The sequence below is a fragment of the Martes martes genome (assembly GCF_963455335.1).
Source record: "Martes martes genome assembly, chromosome: 8".
NCBI lineage: Eukaryota > Metazoa > Chordata > Mammalia > Carnivora > Mustelidae > Martes > Martes martes.
Window position 1 is genome coordinate 86,911,866 of NC_137895.1, and position 27,980 is coordinate 86,939,845.

A 27,980-nucleotide genomic window follows, 5' to 3' on the forward strand; every position below is an offset into this window, starting at 1 on the left:
CCAACCCCACTTCCCCATGCCCTCCACCCCCCCCCCCATATACGTACACACACCTGAGAGAACCTCCTCACGCCCTGCTCCCTCCAAATGGCCCTTCACAGCAGTGTGAGGCACCAAAGCCCTGCAGTCAGCCAGCTCAGAGGAGAGGAGGCCCGAAAAGACAAAGGATGAAAAGGAGGGAAAAACAGAGCAGCTTTCCTGTTAGCACTCCTAGCGCAGCACAGGCCCTCAACATCTTGGCACCTGAAAATGTCCCCCATGGACACCCTTCTAGCTGGGAGTGGGAGATGGTACAGAGACTGTAGGAGCTATAAGGGAATGGTGGAGGGGGACTGGGGGGGAGAGAGTAGAGGTAAGGTGAGGGCTTGTGTCCTACTTTGGAGCAAAGGTCAGAGTTGTGAAATGGGCTCCCTGAGGGGAAGACAAACCAAAGCCCCGTCAAGGGAAAGTTGCTGGGAAGGAGAGGAGTATTGTTCTCACAAGGAAGGGTCCCCAAGCCTGGCTTCCAGTGGAAAGTTTGGGTGGGACTGAAAATAAACCCCCCACTTCAGGGAAAAACAGTCTACCCATCTCCTTCACACTCTCACAGCCCCTGAAGCTCCCAACCTAGGACTCTAGGATAATGCGAGATCCACGTTCTTCTAACCGGTGCTCACTCCTCCTTGGAGCCTCCCAATACACAGGGAAGCTGAGTCTGTAGTCAGTTTTGTGCCCTGCCAGACTTGTGGCCACACTGTCTTCTCTCCCAAGGGAATCCTCCTAACATAAGTTATAGAAGACCTCTGCCTGTGAAAGGCCAGGTGAGATGAGCTCTCTGAGGACTTTCTGGCTAGGTCACCCTCCCATCTGGGCCCTCCCTTTCCAGGGGCAGGAAAGGGCGCAAGGGGCATCCCTCTGGATAACACTAAACAGCTAACACTAAGCTGGGGGGGTGGGGCTCAGGGGGGAGAGCAGCAGGACCTACAACTTCTCAAATCCCACAACCCACTCCCCCACACCCCTGGCTCCAACCTTGGACCTGGGGAGGAAGCCCTAGAAATACATTCCGCTTCTGTCCCAGGAAGAGCAGGGGTTTCAGTGTGGCTCTGGGTCTTCCTCTCCCCTTCCCCACCTCACTTTCTGAGTCTCCTGGGAGAATTTGCTCCCTGGGGAGGGGTCGGGGGCAGGGAATACACAGGAGAGCAGCCAAAGTCTAACATTCTTTCTGAGGTCAGTTTCTTCCTGAGTTGTCAAAATAAAACAACAAACAGCAAATTCTACACATCTTACAAAAATAAGAGGCCTAAAATATTAAACAAGCTACATTTCTGGGATTTCCCCTCAAAAACAAACAAACAAAAACCCTTCTTTGGGTGTTATTTTTTTTCTTTTCTTTTCTTTCTTTTTTTTTCTTTTTTTTCTTTTTTTTGCTTGCCCTCCCCTCTAAGACCCAAGGATACAGCTGGGTGAGGGATACTCGGGTGGGAGGGAACTCCCTACCCTCTCCTCCTCCTGGACTTCTAGATCTCCTGCAAAGGAACACTGCTTTCTTTTGAATGAGAGGAACCAAGAGAAACAGAGGCTGGAAACCAAGGGAGGGACAGAAGCACAGAGGATGATGAAGAGATAGGGGAGGGAGGAGCAAAAGAGAAACAGGGCCAGCATATGAGGAGGTCAGTGACAAAACCACGGAGAGAGAAAACTACGCTAATGCAGAGAAAGATGGGGTAGGAGGGAGCCACTCAGAGAGCGAGGAGACAAAAGGATTGTGGCGAGGGCGCAGAAGTTCCTTAGGCCCGGGGTGCCAGCCCATCCCGGGTCTGCCCGTCGGCTGGGCGGAGATGGCGAGTTTCCCGTCCACAATAAATAGGAAAAACCTGAGTACACAGCGCATATGGCATCTATCTGCCTAGCAGAATCATTTTCCTTCCCACGGAAAAAAAAAAAAAAAAAATCCACCGGCAGCCCCTCCCCTCCCCCAGCCCACTTTCATCACTCCGGCCCCCTCCCAGTCCGGTTTGGCTAAAGACAACCCTCCCGACCGGAGGGGCGGGGGAGAGGGGCGGCTGCTCCCGCGGCCTCTGGGCGCGCCGTCAGTGTCCGGAGCCGTACATTTTGTCCCATTCCACGTACGAGTCCAGGTCCTTGGGGGAGGCCCTAGGGCCCACCTTGGCTAGCGCTGCCTCCAAGTCCTTGTAGGAGAGGGGCCGCTGCAGCCCCGGGAGTCCCGCCCCGGCCGCTGCCTGCTGGCACAGCTGCCCCAGCTCGCCCCCAGAGAAGCCCTGGGTGCCCTGCACCAGGGCCGCGAGCTCCCGCTCGTTCAGCGCGCAGCCACGCTGGGCCAGCGCCCGCTGCAGGATCTGCCTGCGGGCAGGACCGTCGGGCAGCGCCACGTAGAGGCGCAGAGCAAAGCGCCGCCGGGTGGCCTCGTCCAGAGCCGCGGGCCGCGAGGTGGTGCCCACGACCAGCACGCCGTCGGCCCCTGCGCCGCAGCCGCCGTCCAGACAAGCCAGGAGCGGCGCCTGCAGCGCGCCTGTCACAGCGGCGACGCCGTCGTCCCGAGCCGGGAGCAGGGCGTCCAGCTCGCTGATGAGGAGCACAGAGGGCGGGCGGCAGCGCGCAGCCGCAAAGGCGGCCTGGAGGAGGTGCGCGCCCTCGGCTGCGCCCGGAGCGGCCAGCGTAGTTCCGCGCAGGCGCAAGAGCGTGGCGCCCAACTGTGTGGCTAGACAGCGGCCCAACAGCGCTTTGCCCGCGCCCCGCGGCCCGAAGAGCAGCACGGTCCGCGGCGGGCGCGGGCTGCCGGGGTAGGCGGGCGGCCTGAGCAGGGGCCACACCAACTCTTCCTCCAGCGCCGCCTTGAGCGTGCCCTGGCCCGCCACGTCTGCCCACTGCACCGGGGGCCCGCAGTCTAGCATCTTGCTCGTCACCAGCTCCAGGGCCCCCGGGTCCACGCCTTTGGGGGACTCTCCCGGCGGGACCGCGAAACCCCCGCGGGAAGCCGGCGCCGGGGCGCGCTCCGGGAACTTTTCAAAGGGCTCGAGTTGCGGGCCGTAGACTGGGGAGCCCAGGACCTTCAGGGGGACGCCGCCACCGTACTTGCCCGACGCCTCCTCCGCGGCCCCCGGAGGCTTCGGCCGGAACCCGTTGCCCCGACACTCGCCGTTGTCCGTGTTGGGGTAGGAGGCGCCGTCGGCCGCCGGGGCCTTGGTGGGCTCGTAGATGTACTTGCGGTAGCGGCCCTCCGCGCCCTCGTCGGCCGCCTTGCGCTTCAGCGACACCCCGGCCTCGGCCGCCTGGAAGCCGTAGGAGGTGGGCGCCGGCCGGGGCGGCGCGGGCGCGGGCAGGGGCGTGGGCGCCGCCAGGCCGGAGGTCAGGTAGGGGGCCGGCGGCGGGGCGGGCGGCGGCGGGAGGGCCCCGTAGCCCGGCTGCGCCGCGTAGCCCCCCGCGGGGTAGTTGTACAGAGGCCCCGAGGGGCCGTAGCCCGGCGGAGGCGGGGGCTGCAGGAGCGCGGCGGGGGGCGGCGGGGGCAGCGCAGTGCCGGTCTGCGCGCAGTAGCCGGGGGCCAGGTACCCCCCGCCGTAGCCCGCCCCGTACTCGGGCGCCACCGACGGGCCTCCGCACGCGTTGCCGGCGTAGAGGGGTTCAGGCAGGTTCCCAGCTAAAACCGGGGAGCCCCCGAGGCCCCCGGAGCCGCCCCCGCTACCGGACTTGGTTCCCGGGAGGCCCTCGTGGAGGGAGGCCAAGGGGTAGGGGGGTTCCGGCCCTGGCCAGGGCTCGGGGTCCCCCTTGGCGCCGTTGAGGAAGGCGGCGTCGCCATAGCCGCCCAGCGCGGGGCGCTCGTAGGGTGAGTCCAGGACCCCTGAGTACTTCTCTGCGTAGCGCTTGAGGAGGTTGGAGGCTGTGAGGGCAGAGATGTCGTCGTGTGCCCAAGCATAGTGGCAGCGCTGGCGACCTCCCGGGGGCAGCTCCAACTTGTGGGCTGGCGACGGGGTAGTGGAGGAGACATCCAGGTGCTGCTCTGGCCACTGGTTGAGGGGCTGGGCGTGTTCCGGTGTCCAGTGCATCTTCGACAGAGCTGTGGGCAAAACGGGGAGAAGCGGCTAGAGGCGTCGTGCAGGGCCTCTCAGGGCCCACCAGCCGCCAGCCCCAGGCCACCCCACTTAGATGGCAGCTTGGCCCAGGCCAGTTTCCACCATCCACCACCCCCGTGCCATCCTCCAGGGCCTCCTCTCTGCAGGCACCACTTACACAGTACTTGCCTTGGCGGGCACGTCCCAGAATTAAAACTGTGTGAAAATACTTTCCTTAGAGAGGTCTGGAAACGGTATGTTTGACCCTGACTTCACCTCAAGAGGCAATTCGATGATGACTTTGTCCCAGCCACACAAGCCCTGCCCTCTACAACACCTGGTCCCTGCTTTCAGACCTAATGTAGTTAAGGGGTCAGCGATGAGTTAGGCACCCTGCCCCCAGAAATAGTCAAACGCAGGTGGGGCTCCTTCAGTAAGGCCTGTTTGCTGCACACCCACCATGTGCTAGGCATTAGAGATACTAGGTTTGCAGAAAGATGAATGGCCCTGGAGTTTGATAGTCCTACCTGAACTATTCCCTGCAGCCCTCCCCAAGATTCCAGGGGCCCCTTTAGGCCTGAAGTCAGAGACTCCAGTGTGTGAGGGCAGTGCCTCGTGGTCCCTGGGAAACTCCAGGGACTGACCCAGAAGCATTCACTCGGGTCCGCTTAGTTCCTTTCAGTCTTTGCCTGGTGAAGTCAGAGCACCTGGGTTCCAGACCCCCATCTGCACATGCTGGCTGTGTGCCCCGTGTGTGTTTCACCACAATACAGAACGGAGATTTACAAGAGACAAATCCTATTCCGGAGAAGATGGGGAAAAGTGAGTAGAAAGTGGGTCACAGATTTGTTTCTGAGCTTCCCAGTAACCACATAACGCACTTTGCAAAATAAAAAACACCACCCTACTCAAAAGAAGCAAAATAGAAATAGAAATCTTGGCATAGAAATCTTGGAACTTTTTTTCCATAGACTTCAGGAAGCAGGCCTGTGAGATGTAATGAACCATGACCTCTTAAGACAGCCATGCCAGAAACATGGCAGAAACGTTCCACAGAAGTTTCTTACACTAGCCTTGAGCACCAGCCAAGGCATGAGCCAAACGCTGGTAAAAGGGATTCAGGGTTTGGGGAACAACGCTTTTGCAGGCACATGGATGGGTTGGCCCGCTCTGAGGATTAAATCTCAAAGACTTAAATGGGCCCATGGCATGCCAGAAAGGGTTTTTGCAAATGATTATTTCTCAAACCTAAGCTTTTGATAAGATATATTAAACTCGCAGGGTCAATATTCTTCAAATTTTTATTAAGCAAATAGTAAGTGTTGTGCTAGGCAAGGGGGCAGACTGAAAGGCAATATGATGGTTTAGACAGGGGGAAGGGACAGGCAGACAACATCGCTTGTGAGGTGGTAACATAGAAGGGTGTGCCAGAGGCTCTGGAGCGCAGGGAAATGTGCCATGTCTGCTTGAGAAGAGCTCAGCAGGGAGGTGGTGTCTTTACTGGACCTTGAAAGGTGAGAGATCAAGTTGGGCGGGGGCCCGGCCAGCAGGTTCCTACATAGGCCATTCAGAAAACCAGGGCTGTGCTAGCTCCCACGCCCTCCCTATTCCTTCAAGACCCTTTACTGCCACCTTCTGGAAAACTGTTATAATAAATCTTCAAATCGGCAGCATCCGTGGGGTAAATCTTCCCCCCTTTAGAAGGGCTCATGTTCAGTGTGCAACCTGCATGACCATACTTTGCGAGCCTGGCGGGAGTGCTAAGAAATTTTGGGTCACTGGAGCCTTGGAAGTGGGTGTGTATGGGGGGAGTGGCAGAAGAGGCAGCAGATCAAGTGGCTTCTGGGGTTCACCACAGTTGTCCTCACTTGCAGCAGCTTGTTGACAGCACCACCTCTGTTGACCTCACACCTCCTATGGCTGTGACCTGCTGCCAGTGGGAGGGGACACTCTTTGAACATAAAACTGTATTCTCATCCCCACTGCCCTAAGGAGGGCATGAGCCACATAGACACTAAAGCTAAAAAGGGAAGTAGCGTTCTTTGAGGTTTCGTCTCCATCTGAGAGGTGATCCTGGCCACCAGGGGCAAGAGGTTCAGAGCAGAGACAAGAGACTGGAGTGTGAGGTCTGTGGAGGGCGGGTATGCAGCTCTCCAGCTCGTGCTGAGGGGGGTCTCCAAAGAACAGAGGCATTACCTAGAGTCACTGGGGGTTAATTTCCCAGGACTTTGGAAACCACAAGTGGTCCTAGTTTACCGGGTTCTGTGAGGTAACATCAGAGTTCTACAGATGCGGAGCACCTGATTCTTGATTTCAGCTTGGTAATGATCTCAGGGTCCTGAGACTAGGCCCCACGTTGCTCTCTACACTCAGTGGCAGTCGGCTTGAGATTCGCTCTCCCTCTCCCCCACCCGGTACTCATTCTCTCTCTCTCTCTCGCAAATAAATCTAAAATAATAATAATAATAATAATAAAAGTTCTACAAATGCAAATACTGTGTTATGACATGAACCCCAAACCTGTTTTGTTTTTTCTATTTACTATTATCTGTGCTTTGGTTCCTTAATATGGAGAAGAGAGATTTGACCTTGATCACACTTCCCCCTAGCACGCTGGGGAAAAAAGCATGACCCCTCCCAGAAGGACACAAGGAAAGCTCTGGATCTGGACTTACCCACATACTTCCTCAGCCCCTGCCAGACCCTCTGCTCCACCTCGTCTCTGTCACATGGTATTCTCCCTGCCCCTAGCACTCAGCTCCTGCTGTGGCCACGCTCTCTCCAAACATACAGCCCAACCTCAGGCCCGCTCTCCTACTCCAGGATTAGCCCCTTTCAGGCAGCTTCCAGCTGCTGCCTCGAGGGGCCCTGTCCTTGGAAGCTCACGCTGCCCACTCAGTCTCCCCTCCATCCCCTCAGATACTGGCCCTTCCATTCCAGGTAATTCGCTGCCCATTTTAGCCAGGGGCACAGCTCCCTCACTTCTGGCCTACCGTTTTCACCCTTATCTATATCTGCTTTGCAGCCCAGTAGACCTGAGGGGCCATCCACCCCAGCCCTTGACCCCAGTCCAGCCCAGGCTGGGACCTTGCCCCATCCACTAACTATTCCAGCCCCCTATTATGTCCCACTTCCCTCCCCACAGCAAGCTCAATTCTTTCCCACCTCCAAAAAGACCTCCTAGACCCTCCTAGTCCCCCCACTAGCTACAAGCCCATCTATCTGCACCTTCTCCCCGTGGCTTCTGCTAGAGGTCCTTTAGACCACTCACTGGAGAGCGGGGGACCAGGTCAGCAAGTTCTACTGAACTTAGTCACATAGGCTGCATCTGGAGACTTCCTCTCACCCCTTCCAAGGGAAAGAATAAAGGTCTGGCCACAACCAAGCTGCTGCAGGAGCAGACTCAAGCAACCAACCCAAGGAAAAGGAGAGGACAGAAGTTTGCAGGAGAGGGCAGGAGGGGAAGTTGCCTGACCTGCACACAGGCTGAGAATTCGGGCCTATGTGAACCTGAGGACACAGCCGCCCGCATGCCCCCACCACTGGGAACACGCACTGTGCAGATGTGTACAGCTGCAGGCCACATGCGTGCATGTGTGCATGTGCGTGAACATAGACACGCTCGTCTCAAGCTTGTGGTGCCGCCTCAGCTGGGTGCCTCCTGACACACCCATGCCCACCACGGCCTTGCCTTCTCTCCCTTCCAGACATGCAGGCCTGGGGCAGGTGAGGACAGGGGAAGACTGTGCTGTCTCCCTGCCCACATCCCCAGGCCACTTACGGCCCACAGGCTCCTTCCATTCAGCCTCCTGCACCCGGAGGGGGCCTCCTCCCCACTTTATAGGCCACACTCCAGTGCCCGTATCAGCTAAGGAGGGCGAGGCAAGGCCCCCAGACTGGTCTTTACTTAAGTCTGCGACTTTCCCTGGGGAGGACCCTGGAGAAAAAACAATTCTCTGTAGCTGCACTGTTTGGGAAGGAAGGTCAGGGTCCTGATGAAGCTCTTTCTCTGCAGACCCATGAAAGCCAAGGGCCCTCCCATGCGTCAGACGCTGGAGCTCCACTTGACTCCATCCACAGAGCGCAGCCTTCGAGCTCACAGGTGGCGAACAGTAATGGCAAGAGTTACTAGATGGAAGGGTGAGTAAAGGATCCCTTAAACAACACTCTGCCCCTTGTTTTTAGGAAGTCTTCCAGGATGGAAGAGAGAAGTGATCTGTCTTCACAAATGCCCAAAACACTGGGCGCACCTGTTTCTGTCCCTGTCGGCAGTGCCCAGGACACTCAGTGCATTGGGCCCAACACAGGCTGGGAGAGTGTGATTTATAAGAAACACATTTAGTCTTTGTCCGCTCTTCCCGGCTCACAGCTCCCAAAACCCTTAAAATGTCCTAAGGGTAAGAGCAATGGGGGCATCTTTCCCTATGGTCTCTTGTCCTCAGTCCCTGAAACTGCTTTGCAACCACAAAGGTGAAGTGGGTGGGTTATTCACAAGCCCTTTCCACTGCACCTGAGCTTATGTTAATGCGGTGATTTTTGGAAAAGCCCCTATAATCTAAGGATAGAGGCTGGTTGCCAGAGGAACCAGCCTTGACTGGAATTTTCGGTCACACCCCACACACCCCCACACTTAAGGGAGAGGGGTAGAGGTTGAACTCAATCACCAATACCCAGTGACTTAATCAATCATGGTTATGTAATGAAGCCTCCACAAAACCCCAAAAGGACAGGGTTTGGAGAGCTCTGGGGTTGGTGAACATGTGGACATGCTGAAGGGCCCAGAAGCTCCACACACCTTGCCGTAGGCATCTCTTCCATCTGGCCATTCCCGAGTTGCACCCCTTTAGAATAACCCAGTGATCTAGTAAGTAAACTGGTTTCTTGAGTTCTGTGAGCCCCTCTGACAAATTAATCAAACCCAAGGAGGGGGTCATGGGGTTTTAGCCATCGATCAGAAGCACAGGCGACAGCCTGGACAGTTGATCAGCATGTGCACTGGGGCAGTTTTGTGGGACTGAGCCCTTACCCTGTGGGATCTGATGCTACCCGCGGGCAGATACTGAGTTCGGTTGGTAGGATCCCCAGCTGGTGGGACAGAGCTGGTTGACCTGTGGAAACCCCCACACGTGCTGTCAGAAGTGGGGCACATGGCCGTGGAGTGTGAGGATGGGGGAAAGACAGGTAGGGAGGATGTCTTCCCCCACACAGGCCTGTAGGCACTCCTCCTCCACCCCTGCCCCAGAGTCCCAGGGCCACAGACCCCCTCTGCAGTCACAGTGACTGCAGGCAAGACACCCAACCTCTCCAAGCCTCAGTTTCTTCAGGAGTCAAAGGACAGTGGATTCAGGTGGTGGACAGCCAACTTCTCTCTCTAGGAACCATTTCCAGTCAATTTTATACGAGATGCAGCGGGAGGGGATCCCAAGCATGCAGGGCCAGCACCCGCCTCCAACTCCTTAAGGAGGTCCCGAACACTCCTTCTGGATCTTACAGAAATTCTCAGATTCTGAATGCCATTACCCACGCCCAGGGCTGGGGGCAGCACAGAGGAGGGGCAGCTGCATGGTGGCTGCAGACCTGAGTGGAGAAGGGGCAAGGCCGCCCTCCTGGGCAAGCTCCTTTATCTCAGCCCGGGACAAAGGGGCCAGAGTGGAGAATCCCATTGTCGGGCCGCCTATGGAAATCTCATTAATCTATTCACCACGGCTCCCACAGCCCTTTTGTCCCAGGCTTTTTGTCTGCTGCTCACAACTGGTGCCCTGAGGGTCTCTGGCCGCCTGGCAGAGCTCAAACAGGGCTGTCCACTCCCCCCCACCTCCCCAGTCCAGTGGGCCCTGCCCCCTCATGCCAACCCCTGTTATTGGAGAGGAGAGGAGAGGGAGGGGTGTTGAGAGGAGCCGAGGACTGGTCCCCTGCTACAGCCTTGCATCCACCACACAACAGGCTCTGTCCTAGCGTAGGCCAGAGAGCAGACCCCAACAGGGCTGGACCCCCAGAACCTGCCTGGGGGACCCCCCTGGGACCTGGCACAGAGCCTAGCATGGGCAGGGCTCAATAAATGTTTAGGGAATGAGCTGGAGGCCAGAGGGGTGGCTGCAAGATTTCCTGTGGCGAGATGCCATTCTCTGCGGGGGCGCTGTCTTGTTGCCCAGCAGCCGGCAGACACTCTCAGGACACTGGTGTGCCTGACTGTGGTTAGAGACACGGAACTGGATCAGACTGAGACCCATCCTTGGGGGTTCTATCCTCGAACAGGAGAGAGAAGGTACAAGCAGGAGGGAGGGAGGAAAAGAGAAAAGGAAAGAAGGAATTCTGGCAGTTCAGAGTCAGGGGAGGCTGCATTTGGGCGGGGGGATCACCGCAGCGCCTAAAATGCGTGTCTGAGGCTGGAGGGCCCGGAGACTTGAGGCCAGTGAGGAGGAGTGAGGAGGACCCGAGCTGAGCAGGGAGCACTGGCATATCCAGCTCAGTCCTCCTCACTGCCCACAAGCTCCCACCTAAGTAGACGATATTTACAGACCACAACACTAAGTCTGAGGGAGGAGATTCAGGGTGCAAAGGGGCCTCCTCCCTCTGGCAGGTGCTTTTCCTGCCTCCACAGGCTGTGATCAGGCAAGGATGTAAACTGGGGAGCTGGGAACAGCTCTTAAGATCTGAACTCTCCCTCCCTGTCCCCAGACTCAATCCTAGACTGGAAAATGGTAAAGAACTTGTAGCTGGCAAGGGCGAGTGGAGGGCCATGGAAAAGAGGAGGACTGGGGGCGGCTGGATGGCTCAGTCAGTTGAGCGTCTGGCTCTTGATCTGGGCTCAGGTCTTGATCTCAGGGTCGTGAGTTGAAGCCCTGCACTGCCCCCACACTGGGCGTGGAGCCTACTAGAAAAGAAAAGGAAAGAAAAGTTAAGGACTGGGGTGCATGCCATGGGCTGGAGGAGTGGCAATGGTCAGGACAGACAGGGGTGTTCCTGTTGGGATGATTCCCTTCGTGTCTCAGGGCAAGTTGCTTGTCCTCTCTGTTTACTATCTGCAAACATCACAGACTTCCCTGATCCCTCCGACCCCTTAGTGCAAGCCGGATTTCCTCTCCATCCACAAGGCCTGAAGAAATCTAGAAAAAACCCAGCTCTGCTCATTCGGGCCTCCAGAGGGTTGTTCGTACAGTTCCGCCCATCAGAAATGCCTTCCCTCTGCCAACCAACCCTCTCCCATCCTTCAGGGCCATGCGGGTCCTGCCTCTTCCATGCCACCTCCCTGGCCACTCCAGTCCTAAGGACGCTTTGCTTTCTTGGGCGAACTGGACAAGGTCCATCTTGGCAGCAAGAACAGAGGACTTTCCTCCTCCTTGCTGCTGATTCCATCCCCTTTCAATGCTCCAGGCCAGGGTTCCCTCCATTCTCCCCTTTTCTGCATGGCCCGTTCTCATGCTAGTGATCCTTCTCATCACACAAACGTGCTGGTATTTCTCCCATTCTAGGGGGGGCCGAAAGCTCACAATAATCTCTTGATCCCCCTCCAGCTACATCCCATAGCTCTCTGCTTCCTTTTGCCAGAACAAAACTGAAGCAGGTGAAAAGTTGCCTGTGCTCTTACTTCTGGTTCTCCCCCTTCAGCCCTCTCTTGCACCTCATCCCACCAGGCTCTCACACCCAGAAATGCAGGTGCCTGCACGCACGGCCTCCTCATTAAACCAGTGGTCAGCCCTCGGCTTGGCAACGCAAGCCTCAGCCCATCACACTCCCTGAAACTTCTTTACTGGGCAGCCCACTGCCCCCTCCTCCTCAGCCCCCTTTACTGCCCTTCTTTCACCACCAACCCTCCCCAACTTGGAGAGCCCAGGAGGCTCTGTTCTTGGAGCCTCCTCTCCACATTAATTCCATCCAGTCTTGTGCCCTTGACTGGCGACCATTAACACTGAGAATTCCTAAACATGATTCTCCAGCCTAGAAGTCTCCCCTGCACTCCCCACTGGCACATTCAACCTTCTTCCCAACACCTCCATCCAAATATATATATATATGTATTTTTTTAAACTTACTTATTTTAAAGATTTCATTTATTTATTCGACAAAGAGGGACACAGTGAGAGAGGGAACACAAGCGGGGGGAGTGGGAGAGGGAGGAGAAGCAGGCTTCCCACCGAGAAGGGAGCCCGATGCAGGGCTCAATCCCAGAACACTGGGATCATGACCTGAGCAGAAGGCAGATGCCCAACGACTGAGCCACCCAGGTGCCCCTCCATCGAAATATTTAATTGGTATAATGACATGCCCCCAAATCAAACCTCTGACTTCCTCACTCAATCCTGATCCACCCCTCCACCCCCCCACCCCCATCTTCCACATCTCAGGAAATGGCAGCTTCATTTTTCCTCGTTGCTCAGGCCAGAAACTCTTGGAACCTCATACCTCTTGCCAGCAAATCAGACTGGCCCTGACTTCAAAATCTATCCAGAACGCAACTGTCTCTTAGCTGAATGCTTACAGCAGCCTCCTGTCCCACCTCCCATTTCCACCCTTGTCTCCCACTCTCTGTTCTCAGAGTAAAAGCCAATGTCCTGGGGCACCTGGCTGGTTTAGCCGGTCAGGCAACCAACTCTTGATTTTGGCTCAGGTCATAATCTCAGGGTACTGGGATCCAGCCCTGTGTCGGGCTCCAAGGATCAGCAGAGTCTGTTTGAGGTTCTCCTTCTTCCTCTCCTGCTGACCATACCCCCTCTCGTACACATGTGCTCACTCTCTCTCTCTCTCTCACAAAATAAATAAAATCTTAAAAAAAAAAAAAAAAAAAAAAAGCCAAGATCCCAGGAGCCTGGCTGGCTCAGTCAGTAGAGCATGAGACTCTTGATCTCGGGGTGGTAAGTCTCGGGGTGGTAAGTTTGAGCCCCACGCTGGGTATAGAGATGACTTAAATAAATAAATACATTAAAAAAAAAAAAGCCAGCATCCTCACAGTGGCCCACCAGGTCCTAATGATCTGCTTCCCCATAGCTCTCTTGCCATTCTACAGTCTATTAAACACTTATTTTTGCCTGTGTTTCCCCCCAGTCTGTCCCCCCTCAGGCCACAGGGTCCTCTTACTCCAGCGTAGCAGGAGGGCTCCCTCCCCACGGTGGCCACACTCTTTCCCCTACCAGTCCGCACTCACAGCCTCAGGGCTCTGTTCACACGGCACTTGGCACTTCACCAGGCACTTGGCACTTCACCACGCACTGGCCCCTCGACCTGTAGCTCTCTGGAGCACTCATCATCATCTGCGTACAGGTTGCTTTACCGTCTAGTTCCAACTCTAGAAAGTTCCATGAGGTCTGGGAAACAAAGGTTTAAAAGTTGCCTGTTTCCTCCTCTTCTATCCTCTGGTTTTGCTCCCCGTCCTATTCCAAGCACCTAGGACAGTACCTGGCACACAGTAAACTTTTAATAGACTGTAGAACGGATGGATGGATGTTTGGGCCGACAGAGGGGCCAAGAGGCTGGAAATTGCCTCTGTGTCCAAATAAAAAAAGGGTGACTAAATGTGAGCCCACATGAGATAGTGGGGGTGGCAAGAGGCAGAGCCAGGGGGTTCCCTCAGGAGTGCATGGGGAAGGCTGTCTGGAGGGGCAGTTTGTGTCTGTGAACACCAGCAGAAACCATCTAGCCCTGATCTCGCTGGACTTGAAGGGCACCCAGCCCAGCCCCCAGGGACCCCCACCTGGCTTTTTTTTTTTTTTTTAATCCCCCTACTTCTTTCTTCCCCTTGTTAGGCCTCTCGGAGAGGACAAAAGGGGCGCTGGAATTCCCATCAAAGGCCACTGGACACATGGCAAAGAGATTAGGACCCTTGGGATCCTGCTTCCTGGAGGTAGTGAGGCCTCCCCGCCAGTCTGGCCCCTCTCTGGGGTGGGAGGTGTGTGGGGGGTGTGCTCTGGCCCTGGACTCCTCATATGTCAAACGCCAAACAGGAGGAGGTCAGCCTGGGGAGGTGGGGAGGGCTGGGCAAGCAGCCCCCATCTGGGCTCTGTGTGTGTGTGTGTGTGTGTGTGTGTGTGTGTGCGCGCGCGCGTGCGCGCACGCGCTGGGGGGAGGGGAGAGTGCAGAAATCCCTGCCTGTGTCCGCGGTCAGGGCCACAGACAAGCTGTGACCATCTGTTGTCTTCCGAAGAGGCCAGTCCAGGGGCTCAGCACCCTTGAAGATAACCCATGCCTTTCTCCCAGCCTTCTCGTGTTTGCAGAGAACTTCCACGGGCTACCATTTGGTTTTACCCTCACATCTTCCCTGCCAGACAAGCATATTCTCCCCATTCTACAGAAGATAAAATGGAGGCTCAGAGAGGGGGAGTGATTCTCTCAAGGTTATAACAGCTAGTAAGAGGGGAAACTGGGACTCTTCAGCCCATCCTGCCGACCCTTCCTACCCCAGCCTTGGCCAAGGTGCCTGGGCACCACACACGGGGCTTCCAGGCATAGCCTTTCCAGCCATTCCTGGCTCATTGCTCAGGGCCAGCTCAAGATTGCCCCACAGCTTCCTCTTCCAGGAAGCCTTCTAGGACTGATACCCCCAAGGAAGTTCTGAAGATGCCTCAAAGTATAGAGCTCTATACAACCACTCCTTTCACACCCTGGGCTGCTGATCTGTCAGGCGGTCTGTTGGTTTGGCCCTCTCGTGTCCCAGGACCTCTTAAGGGCAGTGCAGCCATGCACAGGAGCAGACGATTCCCTAACCGCCCGGGATCCACCCTGGGACTGTGGAGGCCTGGCAGGTTGGAGGGAGAGAGCCTCTCATGCCTGAAGGAGCCCTGCCCAAGGCTCACTCAGCCAGGAAGGGATCTGCACCCAAGAGCTTGGCTTCAGGGCCTGAACAGAGCCTGGAGTCCAGGGCTGTCCGCATCATAGCCGCTAGCCACAGGTGGCTATTCAAATTCAAGTTCATTAAAATGTACAAATGATTTTAAAATGTAAATCATTTATTATTATTTCCCAATTACTAAAAATAAAAACATATTATGAAAGTTAGATTAAAAGTTCGGTTTCTCCAGGGCACCTGCCACCCTCTAAGTGCCCAGCAGTCCCATGTGGTGGTGGCTGCGGTATGGAACAGCGCAGACACGGAACATTCCCAACATCACAGAAAGTTCTATTGGACAGAGCTGCTCTAACCCCAGCCAGGGCTCCATTCTGCCAGGGTGCCAACCACTGCAGCTAGCAGCTTTCTCTTCTAGCTCCGAAGCTTTCTCTTGAACTTGAATGGAGCCTCCCTTCCTGGGGTCTCCAGGTAAACTTTGCTGGGACTCAAGAGTCCTTTCCTTAGTGCTCCTAGGAAGTTTTCTCACCAGGCAGGGCCCCAGCTTCTGCAGACTAGCTGGACCACCCCCTCCCCACCAGCCCAGCCTGGCCCGCTGCCCTCAACCTCAAGGCAGGAGAGGAGGGGCAGGCTGAAAAGAAGAGGATGGTAGGACAGGACAGTCTGTCATCTGGCCCTGCGGGGCTGCGTTTCCTTCCCACCCCCCCCTCAGCTGCTCAACACCCCTCCCCCACCCCCACCGTCCTCATCCTCACCAAATCCCAAGGACAGATGGGGGCCGGCTGCAGGAAACGTGACCACAGTGAAAGCACTCTCAAATGGCAACAGAATCTGGGGGTCACAGCTGTGTCCCCCGAGGCCTGGCCAGTCCCTCATGTCCGGCCTATGTCTGCCAGGCCTGGCCTATAGCAAATTTCAGGGAAGGGGTTGGATACTCGGGAATCTTAGGGGGGAAGTTCAGGAGTCTGTAGGTGCTGGATTATTCCAGCAGGCACGGCCCCCAGTTAAAAATGCAGTCACTCATGTGGTCACTCATCCATCCAGCCATTCAGAACACGCGGAGTAAGTCCCCACCACGTCAAGAAGTAATAAGAGGATGTAAAGATGGACAGGTGGGCTCCCCAACCAGCCTGACAGGTAGCTTGTTCTGGACTTAATCCTCTGCCCAGGCTAGATGAAGATCCTTTGTCTCTGCCTAGTGGTCTGAGCAGGATGGACACCCCCCTACCCCTCTCCCCTCAAACAGGCGCGTGAGCACGTGTGCACGCACGCGCGCGCGCACACACACACACACACACACACACACACTTCCAGCTGCTGCCGTGACCCCCCTCGCCTGGTCCCTCTGACCAATCACAGCACCGAAGGGTAAGTCCCACTGGCCAGGCGCCCCCAGGGAGTGTATTAGCACATTTGAACCGCTCAACCCGCAATGACAAAGCCTGGGGCCTTGGGAGGAGACACAGCAGGAGGGATGGGGGCCTGTGGGGAGCTTTCCTCCCTCCCCTCCCAGGGGAAAGCTCAGGAGTAGATTAAGCATTCTGGGGCACAGAGGAATTTGGGGGCCCCAGCTCCAGCAGTGAATAAGCGATCCATAAAATCCCAATTTACACACTCACTGATCAAACAGCCCATCTACTACCCCAGGAGGTTGGGGGAGTTGCTGCTGGGCTGCCCCTACTCTTGAAGAAGGTCCTGGGGAGCCTGGAGCTGGACCCAGGACACAGGCTCCCAACGCGTTATCTGCAGCTTCAGTCCCAGCCCCAATCTCCTTGAGGGGGGCATCCATCTCCTGGGCCTGGGGACCTGCCTGGCCCTGCTGTGATCTGGTGGCCTTTGGGGGAGGTGGCTGGCCAGACGGCCATCTTGGTCTGCCCTCTGTGAGTAACAGCTTCTTCTCCCTGTGCTGCCCTCGGGGCTGCCAGGGCTGGCTCCGGTTTCCTCAGAGCTGCTAATCACTTTTCCAGCTCTGAAGCTCTCCTCCCCACCCCCTTCTTTCCAGCAGCCCCTCCGTGTTTCCTCTTGGCCCTACTTCTGATGCTGTCTGTAGCCCCTGGGGCAGGCTGGGTGCCCTTCCTACCACCACCTCCTCCCTCCCCTCTCCTAGGCTGGGAACACAGCATGGGGGGTGGGTAACCCATCTCCCTGGGGACACCAAGTAGAGAGAACTAGCCTATGGCTACCCTTTGCCTCTTCCCCAGAAAGAAACACAATTTGTCTTCACCTGCCTAAATTGTGTTCGTCTCACTTCGCTGCCTGGAATTTCAGCACCCGAAGACCATTCTGGTTCACAGACGTCCTCTTTTACACCACGCACCTCTGGGAGTTGCCAGGCCATCAGCCACTCACCCCTTGGGAAGGTGAGCAAGGTTGACTGGCTTCTGCCTCCTGCGTGACTGAGATGAGCTGTGCTGGGGAGGTACACGTGTTCCACACATTTCGGGGCGAGGCTTTAGGGCAGGGGATTGAGGTGAGGGCAGGGCAGCCCACTCTGCCTTGCCCTCTTCTCACAACTCGAGCCACCTTGGAGTCATTAGGTATGGACTTCAACTCCTGGGCGCAGTGGACTGGAGAAAGGGAGGGAGGGGTCGCCCTATCCCCCACTTTCCAGAGGCTTCTGAAGGTCAGGCTCTCTCCCAGAGGCCACTGCACACCCGGCCAGGGCTGGGTCTCCATGATATTCTTCGGCCCCACCAGTGCACTCCACACCAGGACACACTCCTTCCCTTCCCTGCCCTCCCTCACCTTCATGGCTGCTCCCAGGGAGCCTGGGATGCAGCCTGGACCCATGAGCACCTTGAGTGGGGCAGGTGTCTGAAAGCCAGCCTAAGAGACTGACCTGGGGCAGGGTCTCTGCACCCACCATAGCAAGCCCAGGGTATCCGTCTGGAGGTCAAGGTCCCACCTCCCCACTGTGGCTCCCATGGTGCAGGAGGGAGTCCCTCTCTGCGATGTGGGACAAGGGTCTATCTCTGTCCCTCTGGTGTGAAAGCAGCATGGGGGGACTGGGGGAGCCCACCCAGCATCTCCCTCACTGGGCTGGCCTGAGGGTGGGACTTTTAAGACTTGCTAGAAGGGGGCCAGGGGCTGGGGCAGGACCCTAGGGCACGCTCTGACTTGGCTCTTAAGAGGGCTGGCTAGACGCTTCAGGCTGGGAACAGTGGGGTGGGGGAGAGATGCTCTCCGGGGCCCAAAACAACCCAGTGAGCTTGAGGGACTCCAAGAACAGCAGTTCAAGTCCCGAGCTGCCAGCTGTGCCCAGAGTGGAGAGCACCCCATCCTGGCCCTGCCTGACCTTCCAGGAGGTCTGCAGAGGCTTTGGGGAACTGAGCTCAACATCACTGAAACCACCACAGCTTCCCACGCCATCCAAGCCTGACCTTGGGCCCCTCTGACCTGTGTCCTGGGGCAGCTTTGGCCCATAGAGGGAGGACCCCCAGGGCCCTGCCCCTATACCCCCTACCCCTACCCCACAGCCACTGCTTAGAAACTGCCCCAGGCAAGGTCACCTGCCTTTTCAGGTCCCTCCTGAGAGCCCCCCACACCAGAGTCAACTTCAACCTGAGCCACACTTTTCATGACTCTTAGGGGGAGATTGAAGAATCTGGGTGAGATTCCTTAGGGCCCCATAGATACCCACCAAAACCTCAGACTTGACACACCAAGAGAAGACATCTCTGCCTTCTCCCTCCAGAATCCATTCATCCAGCTGGAAACCCTGGGGGTCCCATACCGCTCTGCCCCTCACAGCCGCCGCCCATCTAGCTGGCAATGGAGTCCCCTGGACACTGTTTGAAATGACACGCAGCTCTCACATCCACCATGGCTGGCCCCACGTTTGGACTCCCGGCCCTCTCCTTCTAAACTTTCTTCTGGATGGCTGCCCGGGGGGTTCCTTCCATCTGAAACAGACTCAACCCTCTACTGACTTCAGAGTGTACACCAAACCCCGCAGCCTAGCACCAGACGTGGACCCGTTTGTCCTTCCTCCCAACCTCAGGCCTTTCCAGCCCCCTCTCGCCCCTCCGATCGTATCAGTCCATTCTCTGGGCAATACACCTTCACACGTTTAGGCCTTTGCTTCTTCTGGCTCCAGAACACCCTCTCCCCCAGTTCTGCAGCAGGAGTGCTCCCACACTCTCATATCACTCTGCGGCTGTTGCTGGCTCCTTCTTGGGTTCCTCTAGCAAGTCCTCTGCACCTCCATCCTGCCACCCAAAGATCTTATTTAGAGTTGGTATCACCAGTTAAACTGGGCTTCTCACTCCCTCCCTGCTCAGAAACCCCTGCCCCTGGGCCTTTGCAGGACAGTTCCAGCAGCCTATCTGCTCCCTGCCTACCCTGTCCTCTCCCTCCCAAAGGCCTCTACCCAGAAAACCTTCCCTGGTACAATGGCAGTGGGAAGAGTAGGGCCTTTGAAGTTTCTATAGTTAAGTACCTGTTCCAGATAATTCTTTTTCTTTTCTTTTTTTAAAAGATTTTATCTAGGGGCTCCAGGGCGGCTCAGTCAGTTAAGCATCTGCCTTTGGCTCAGGTCATGATCCTGGAGTCCCCGGATCAAGCCCTCATCAGGCTCATTCACGCTCTCTCTTTCTCTTAAATAAATAAATAAAATCTTTTTAAAAAATAAGTTAAAAATAAATAAAAGACTTTATCTGTTTGGGAGAGACAGCATGAGCAGGGGGGAGGGGCAGAGGGAGAGGGAGAGGGAGAAGCAAGCTCCCCACTGAGCAGGGAGCAAAAGTGGGCCTCAATCCCAAGACCCAGAGATGGTGACCTGAGCTGAAGGCAGATGCTTAACCAACTAAGCCATCCAGGTGCCCCTAAATAATTCTTCCTTTTAAAGATTATTTGCTTTGGGGCGCCTGGGTGGCTCAGTTGTTAAGCATCTGCCTTTGGCTCAGGTCGTGGTCCCAGGGTTCTAAGATCCAGCCCCGTAGAGGCTCCCTGCTCAGCGGGAAGCCTGCCTCTCCCTCTGCCACTCCCCTTGCTTGTGTTCTCTCTCTCTCTCTCTCTCTCTTTTAATCTCTCTCTCTCTCTCTGTCAAATAAATAAATAAAATATTTTTAAAAATAAAGTAAAATTTAAAAAATAAAGATTATTTGCTTAAGCACAACAATTTGCAGTTGAACCCTGCACTTTCCCCTAGCCAAAGTCAAGCCCTCTCTGAGGCACCGGGCTTCTCCCCACAGTATGGAGACAGTGCCAGTGACGCACGCACAAGGCTCGATGTGTGGACACCCGGACACATCAAGACTGCACTCCGTGGAGGAGGCCGTGGCGCTGGGGCTGGATGAGACCCTCCCAGGATCTGTATCCCTATGGGGCTGTATCTGGGGCTCCTGCCCCCCCTGGGAATTGGGCCCTGTGTGGGTGTGGGATAGAGGATGAGGTCAGGGCTCTTGACCAGTGTTCAATCACAGGCCCCTTTAAGAAGAATTTTTATTTTTTAAGTAAGCTCTATGCCCAACATGGGGCTTGAACTCATGACCCCAAGATCAAGCGTTGCAAGCTCTACCGGCTGAGCCAGCCAGGCGCCCCACTCGTATGCCCCTTTTGTAGTCTAGTAAACCTGTGGTCTGTTCAAAACTACTTTTTCAGTGCCTAAGATAAAAATATATGGAACTACTTACTTGTCAATCATACTTCATTCAATAAAGCTGGAGGCGAAAATGAAATTTAAAAAAATATATGAGGCTACAAAAGAAATTAAGAACACTGGAATACAGTTTTACCATCAACTCCTCGGGGGTCATGGACCACAGGCCTCAGCCCAAAAGACTAGACAGAACCTCCTCTCCAGCCCAACCACCCCTCCCCGCAGCCAGGTGTAAGATCCAAGGCTGACTTGGGTCAGTTTGGGCGACATGTGACCTTCAAAAAGTTTAAGCTTTAAAGACTGGGTGATCTTTTGTTTCTTGGCCCCAAAGATGCCCTCCTCCCTGCACATAGGGGTGGGTGGGAGACAGAACCAAGTCTGAGCAGAAGGGGGGGGGAAGGAGGCTCAGACAGCCCACCCAGGCTTCCCCTGTGGCTGCCCCTGCCCCCACCTATGCCCTTCCCAGCCCTGGGGGTGCTGAGCTGAGTAACTCCAACTATGCAGCCTGGCCGGTCTACCTGGGCGTGAGTGGGCAGGGCCATCCTCAAGGGGGTGGCCCCCCACACCTGCAGGTCCACAGGAACAGAGAGAGAAAGAGAAACTGGGCAGAGGGAGCTAGGCAAACACCAAACTACCATGACAATTCCGTCTCTCTCTCTGCTCCTGGATGGGATCCCAGCACAAGCGCCAAGCACCTTTCTCAGGGGTTTCCACACATTAGTTCAGTGAAGCCCCGCAACAACCTTAAGAAGCGGGTACATCTGTTATTCCCATGTTCTAGAAGAGGACACCGAGGCACAGTCAACTTGTCTAAGTCACGGAGCTAGTGCACGATGACACCCACCAGGGCTTTCTGGTTCCAGCTGCTCTTGGGCCCCTCAGGTCAGAAACAAATGTTATTGTTCCCATTTTCCCATATAAGAAAATGGAGGTGTCTGTTGATACCTACCATCCTCATCAACCTCCTGTTCCCTTTAGCCCTCTTCCTTCGATGCCCCCAACTCAGCCACAGGCCCTAGAGTTAGCACATTCCAAAGTGATTCTCACAGGACCAAAGGCATCCTTGCAGGCCTGACCCCCCTGCCCGCGGTCCCCCAGCAGCCATGCCCGCTGAGTGATCAGAGAGGAGGAGCAGGGCAGCCGGGAAGGGGCAGGGGGAGCATTCACGCAGGAAAGACTCTTGAGAACCCCTATCTCCAAATATCTGAACGTCGGGGGATACGCTGTGCAGCTCTGCCTCGCCACCCTCCTCAAAAGAGGTGACCCCTCCATGAAGGATGTTTGGCTACATGTCAGCAGCTGTCTGAACGTGTGGGTTGTCTCTGGAAGTGATGAGCTCCCCATCAGTAGAGATGGTCAGCATGAGATGCTGTATCTCCTGAGAAGGGCACTCCAGGCAGGCTGAGGGGCTCCTCCCTCCTCTCTGCAGGTTTTCTGGATCATCCCCACATGCGTGTCTAATTGGCACTGTAAACCCAACGGAACTCCTGGTCACCCCACCCCCATCCTCCAGCTGCCTTCCCCACCCCACTAAGGTGCCTCCATCTTTTCCAACAAGGGGCCCACACCCTCAAACTCCAGCCTGGGGGCTCCTGAGTGGCTTGGTCCATTAAGCGTCTGCCTTCAGCTCCGGTCATGATCTCAGGGTCCCCGGATCGAGTCCCGCATCAGGCTCCCTCTCTTCCCCTCCCCCAACTCATGCTCACGCATGCACACACTCTCTCACTCTCAAATAAATAAATAAAATCTTTAGATAGATAGATAGATAGATAGATAAAACTCCAGCCTAAAGAGGGCTCCAGGATGGAAGATGTGACCTAGGAATGGCCACCCCACATGGGACACGTCCATCTGAGAAAGGAAGAGTGAGGGTCAGGCCGCTAAGGAATGCTGTTTGCTGAGCTGGGTGGAAGGGGTGACTTCCTCCCATGGTCAGTGTTTCCAGGGAGCCCCTTTGCCCCAAAAGAAACAGGCAGACTGGGGAGGGATGGAATCACGTGATGTATGTGGCAGGGAGTGGGGGTGGGGGATGCAGTGTAGATCGGCCGTCTTTCTTTTTTTCCCCCGTCGTCTTTCTTCAGCATAACCTGAATCCCCCCAGTTTTCTTTCCCCACTGGCCTAGAAAGAAGAACCAGTCACTGCAGGCTCTTGAGCATCCAAGAGCCCAACAGGCCAGTCAGCAGCAAGGGGGTGACTCGCCCAGCTTCCTCCTAATTCCCACTGAACGGGGGTCTCTGGTCATCTCTGAACAGCCTCCCCCAGGAGAACACAGTCCCCTTGAGACCCCACCGGTGATGCCAGGGCCCTGATGTCCCTGAGTCCTGCGTCTCCAGCCCTGAGCAGGTCGCTCCGCTGTTACAGGCTCCCATCTACACAGAGAATATAAGGAAAGCAGGTCTGAGAGCATCCCGTGTCCCTCTGCCTCATCTCTGGTGCCCAGCAGTCTCATAAGCTCATGGAAGGTCGGCCCAAGTCAGAAAATCGTGGCTGCTGGATGGACAGCTACCCGGGCGGCACTCCCAGGGCCTGGCGCAGGGCCTTGTCAAGGGTGCCGTGCACACGCCGTGCTTCGTGTGAGGTGCTGCACGCTCTGGGCCTCCCTGGCCACGTGGGAAACTAAGGGTTGTTCAGGCTTCCACCTCCCAGATTCCTGAGGTCACCAGACTGGCTCTCCTCTTGCCTACCTCCTGAGCCTCGCTCTCTGCCCTGACTCTGCTTTGGAAGGAACTTCAGAAATGGCCCAGAACTTTCTCACACACACGCCCTTTTTTTCTTCTTGCTCCCACATGGGAGGTGGTTCTCCAGAGTCCTCGGGTTCTGAGTTACTGAGAGGGTCACCAGAGGCAGGCATGTACTTCAGAGATAAAGAGACACACTATTTCAGATCAGGGCCTCTGTCTCCTACAAACTTTCTCGTTCTTATCCCCATCTTACAGATGAGAAACTGAGACCCAAACAGAGTGACTTGTCCAAAGCAATTATACCTAATTAGTGTGTGTTCACTGCAGCCCAGGGCTTGGCCCCTAGGGTGGGGGCCAGGGCTGATCATTATTAAATGGGGTTGGGTTGGGTCACCTGGCTGGCTCAGTCAGTAGAGCATGTGACTCTCTTGATCCTGGGGTCGTGAGTTCCAGCCCTGCATTGGGCATAGAGCTGACTTAAAAAAATTTTTTTTAATTAAAAACTGGGGCACCTGGGTGGCTCAGTGGGTTAAACATCTGACTTCAGCTCAGATCATGATCTTGGGGTCCTGGGATGGAGCCCCACATCGGGATCCCTGCTCTGCGGGGGTTCTGCTGCTCCCTCTGACCTCTGCCCCCCCCCCCACTCCTGCTCTCCGTCTCTCTCTCCAATAAAAAAAATCTTCAAAAACTGTTTTAATTAAAAACTAACAAAATGGGCACCTGGGTGGCTCAGTGGCTTAAGCTTCTGCCTTCGCCTCAGGTCATGATCCCAGGGTCCTGGGATTGAGCCCCGCATCAGGGCTCTCTGCTCGGCAGGGAGCCTGCTTCCTGCCCCCCCCGCCCCGCCCCCGCCTGTCTCTCTGCCTATTTGTGATCTTTCTCCGTCAAATAAATAAATAAAAATCTTAAAAAAAAAAAACAACTAACAAAATAAAACGGGGTTGGGGTCACAGCCCGATGGAGCTATGGAGGCTGGCCCATGCCTACAGCCCAGTTCTCCCATTCCCTGAGAACCCTCCACCCCACTTCCAGGGCCCAAGACGGACTGGAAAGTCTGACACTGCCCACGCCTCAGTAGGAAAGGAAAAGAGAGCAAGGCACCTGGGTAGCTCCCAAGCATTCCCCTCTCTTTGGTGGGACAAGTGGCGAAATGCCAGCTTCAACAGCGATCACAGCCTGGAGCCCTGTCACCTGCATTTCTGACCAGTCCTCACAGCACACAGCCAGTCATTCCAGCCTGGAACTTGGGGCTTCCAGCCCCGAACTATTGCCTCATTTAATCACCACGATCACACGTACTTGGGCACCATTCTTAGTCCCCAGTGAGATATACAGTGTTTAATACGTGCTACTTAAGTATTCTCCAGGATTCAAGATACTTATAAAAATGCTCAGTTAAGAGCTTTCTTGCCACTCAGCCTTGTTCCTGGGGACAAGCAGACTCTAAAACAAAACAAAATCCCTGAACATCTTCTCTCCAGGCAATGCACTCAGAGATTAGAAGACCAGCCCTTACCCCAACCCAGGCAGTGTGAACCCCTCCCAGTTGAAGGCTGGCCCAGCACCTCAATGGCCACCCCTGGTCCCCTGGCTCAGGCTAGGCTGTCCCCCTTCCAGGAATAAGGCCACGGAGACGGCACTGAGGGTGGAAGTCCGGAGTCCTGGGCTCCCGGCCTGCCTCAGCCCTTTGTGCATGAGAAGGGGCCTGGACTGGGGGAGGGCTTCTGGATGCAGGGTCCCCATGGGCTTCAGGGGGCCCAAGAACCCTCAAAGGCAGAACGCAAAGGCTGGGGTCAATTGATGGAAGGCATCGTTCAGGGAAAGGCTTTCATCAGCCCCTCTGCAGAGCCTGTAAATCAGCAGTTATGGGCAATCTGGAAGCCCCCTTCCATCCCTAATGCTCTTGGGCTATATATGTTTAAACAGAAACCCACTCCCCATCCTTCAAGGCCTCCCCAGCTGCTGCTCCAGGAAACTCTCAGCTTTCTCGATTCTTCACGGCAGAAGGCTTGGGACCCAGTGCCTTGCAAGGTCTCTTCTGGGAGCAAGGCCAGCCCAAGGCTCAGATGGCCGAAGATCCCAGAACACCCAGTGGTCAGCCTAGTGTGGCTCGCCCCTGCACACAGCGTCAGTCCACTGGAAGGTGGGGGCGTCAGTGCTGTGGACCACAGGTGCACCCAGATCTTAGGTCCACCTCTCCCTGCTGCAGCTCTCGAACCTCCCTGAGCCACACTTCTGTGGGGAACCTGGTTTTCATTAAATTGGGGAAAGGAGTTGTTAACTGCCAGCCAAGTCAAGAAGAAGCTAAGTTCTGCTAGAAGGCACAGGGAGGGTGAGAGAGACCAGCCTGTCCCCTGCCCTCCCACGACAACCAGTGGAAGGGGGAGGGAGAGGCGGGGAGGCTGGGCTCCTAAGGGTCCAACAACCACAGCAGTAGGAGCTGGGGGTGGAGAGGGGGGGCAGTCCGGGCCCAGATAATAAGCAATTGTTAATGTGATCCATATGGATCCTGACTGGCCTCTCTGTTTAACAGGATGATAATGGCCGGGAAAGAATGCTGGTCTGTGGGGAAAGGAAGGGGCAAAGTCCTTCCCAACTTGGGGGGTGGGGGAGGGTCAGTAATGAGGAGGAGGAGGAGACCCACCCAGGGGTCTCCACCCACCCAGGAGTGCAGCAGCTACCTGCCTGAAAGAGGCCGAATTCCAAGCTTTGCTGGCTGTCCTGACCGACCCCCTCACATTCAGCCAACAAATATTCCTGGGGCACCCACAAGGTGCCATGCTCCATTCTGGGCCCAGGGTGGGCAGGGTGCAGGGAAGGATAGGCTCCATCCCTGTCCTCCGGGAGGAAAAGCCTAGCGTGGACTCAGCCACAAAGGCCGAAGGAGGCACAGGTGCAGGACTAGGAGAACATGGCGGGAGCAGCAAGTGCAGGAGCCGGGGGCTCTGGGGAGGCCACAGGGAGGAAGTATGGCATCCGAGCTGGGCCTTGAAGAATGAGGTGGTGGAAAGACAGGGACAATGGGGAAGGCATTTGGCTGAGGGGACAGCAAGAGCAAAGGCAAAGAGGCGTGAAATTGCGTGGAGTCTGAGATCTCAGCAACAAAGCTGCAGCCCAGGCAGCGAGGGGAAGGGGTCCTTGCTCCCTAAAAGAGCTGTGGCCATGGATGACCAGGAGGAAGGCAGGAGAGGGCTCTTGAACAACACATTCCGGTCTGGTCCGGTCCCTCTCCCTAACCCCCCTCCAGTCTGTGTACTGGAATTGTCCATCCCCGTGATCCTCAGCCAAGACCACTCTTAGACCACGGCCAGAGAATTCCCCAGGGCCTCACAGGCCCTGTGCCTCTCAGCCCCCACTTCTTCTCCTGGGGAGACGGAGGTCCCCCTGAGGAATTCGGGTTATCTGGGACTCACATGAAACAAGTCCACCGCCCTACACAGCTAAATTCCCTTTGGCCCAAGAGGAGTTTCCCCCAGAAGGCATTACAGCCAGGGCGAGGGTCGCTCCTCGCTGGGGTTGCTGCTGCGGACACCAACAGATTCGAGTGGAAATAAATGAAATGGTGTTAAATATGGGAAAGGGGGATTTACGAGGCCTGTCACCGCGTCCAGCGCAGCCAGCCGGCAAGCCCCGCCCCTTTCTCGCCCACCCCAGGAAGTCGTGCCCCGCCCCCTGTCCGCAGCTCCGCGGCTGCGGGGTCAGCGCACAGCGGCTAGGTCCCGGCCGCGTTGCTGCCGCTATCTGCCCGGGGAGTGGGTGCTCCGGGGCCAAGGCTCGGCGGAGAACGGCAGCTGCTCCGGGCCAGGGGGTCCGGGGATGGGGGGGCTCTGAGGAACCTCAGCGCGGCCGTTTCCAGGAGGGTGCACAGGAGGTTCAGGCTGGGCCTCCCAGGGCAGGTCAGGGGGCTTTGGACGGTGGCACCATCCGGCCCGCTCCAAAGACTGCACGGGGAAGGCTCTGGGCCCCGAGAACCGAGAAGTCCCCCCCGCCCCCCCGCAGACGCCCAGAGTGGGCCTGGAACCAGAGCCCGGCTCCCCGCTGCCTGGCCCGGGGCAAGAGCCCGCTCAGCCGCGGCAGCCCGTGCGGACCACAACACAAACATTCTTCCGTCCTCTATTCTCCTCCAAATTAGGTATCCATGGAGACAGGGCCAGGCAGCCTGACAGCCCCACGGCCTAATCCTGATTTAGTGACCGTCCCTTTAACAGCCCACCCACCCGTCCACCCACCCCTGCGCTCCGGGCCGCCGCTGGGCGCAGGCTCCAGGCCGCTCGCGCTCTCCCCGCGCAGACCCTTCCCAGGCCTCCTCCGCCTAGGAGCGGCTCGGGGACCGCAGGCGCCGGGGAAGGGGGCCCACCTTTGCTAAACACCTACTGTGCGCCCACCCTTCAGCGGAGGACCCTCGACAGAGCGGGTTCCTAGCAAGGGAATCTCTGCGTAGACCGAGAGGGTTCTGGGAGTGGGCAAGTTTAAGGGGCGCTCTCTAGAGAGCGGAGAGCTCCGAGGGTCTCCCTTGTAGCCTGTGACCCACGGGCGAAGGTAAGTGCAGCTTCTTGCAACGCCCTGACTCTGAGGTGGGGCTATGCTCTCCCGGGCCAGAAGAGAAGAAAGGAAAGGGGTGGGCGTTAGGGGCGCAGGGCCCGAAGTGGCCTCGGTCTCCTGTCACTGCCCCGTCACGATGCTGGGGAATCTCCGGGCCAGGAACCCAGCCCCCACCCCCTCCCACACACACAGGGGCCGCTGGACAAAGACCTGACGGAGTGGGAGGGGCCTGCGGGCCGGCCCTCGGGCTCCGGACACTGGATCCTTCGGGGACCCGAACCCGCAGATCCCGGCTCCCCACCCCCCAATCCCGCAGGCTCCCCCCAGA

General features: G+C 56.6%; 1 protein-coding gene across 1 annotated transcript; it reads right to left on the reverse strand.

Annotated features, from left to right (window-relative positions):
* Positions 1 to 1,414: 1,414 nt before the first annotated feature.
* FIGNL2 (fidgetin like 2) lies at positions 1,415 to 27,969 on the reverse strand. Its single transcript, XM_080811386.1, has 2 exons — positions 27,843 to 27,969; positions 1,415 to 4,054 (listed from the first exon to the last, which is right to left on the reverse strand). The coding sequence occupies exon 2, from the start codon at positions 4,041 to 4,043 to the stop codon at positions 2,073 to 2,075; it is 1,971 nt and encodes a 656-aa protein (XP_080667512.1). The 5' UTR covers positions 4,044 to 4,054; positions 27,843 to 27,969; the 3' UTR covers positions 1,415 to 2,072.
* Positions 27,970 to 27,980: the final 11 nt, after the last annotated feature.

What these genes read in the sequence shown, in the direction of transcription:
- FIGNL2 (XM_080811386.1), bottom strand. Translation starts at nt 4,043, where the DNA reads ATGCACTGGACACCGGAACACGCCCAGCCCCTCAACCAGTGGCCAGAG.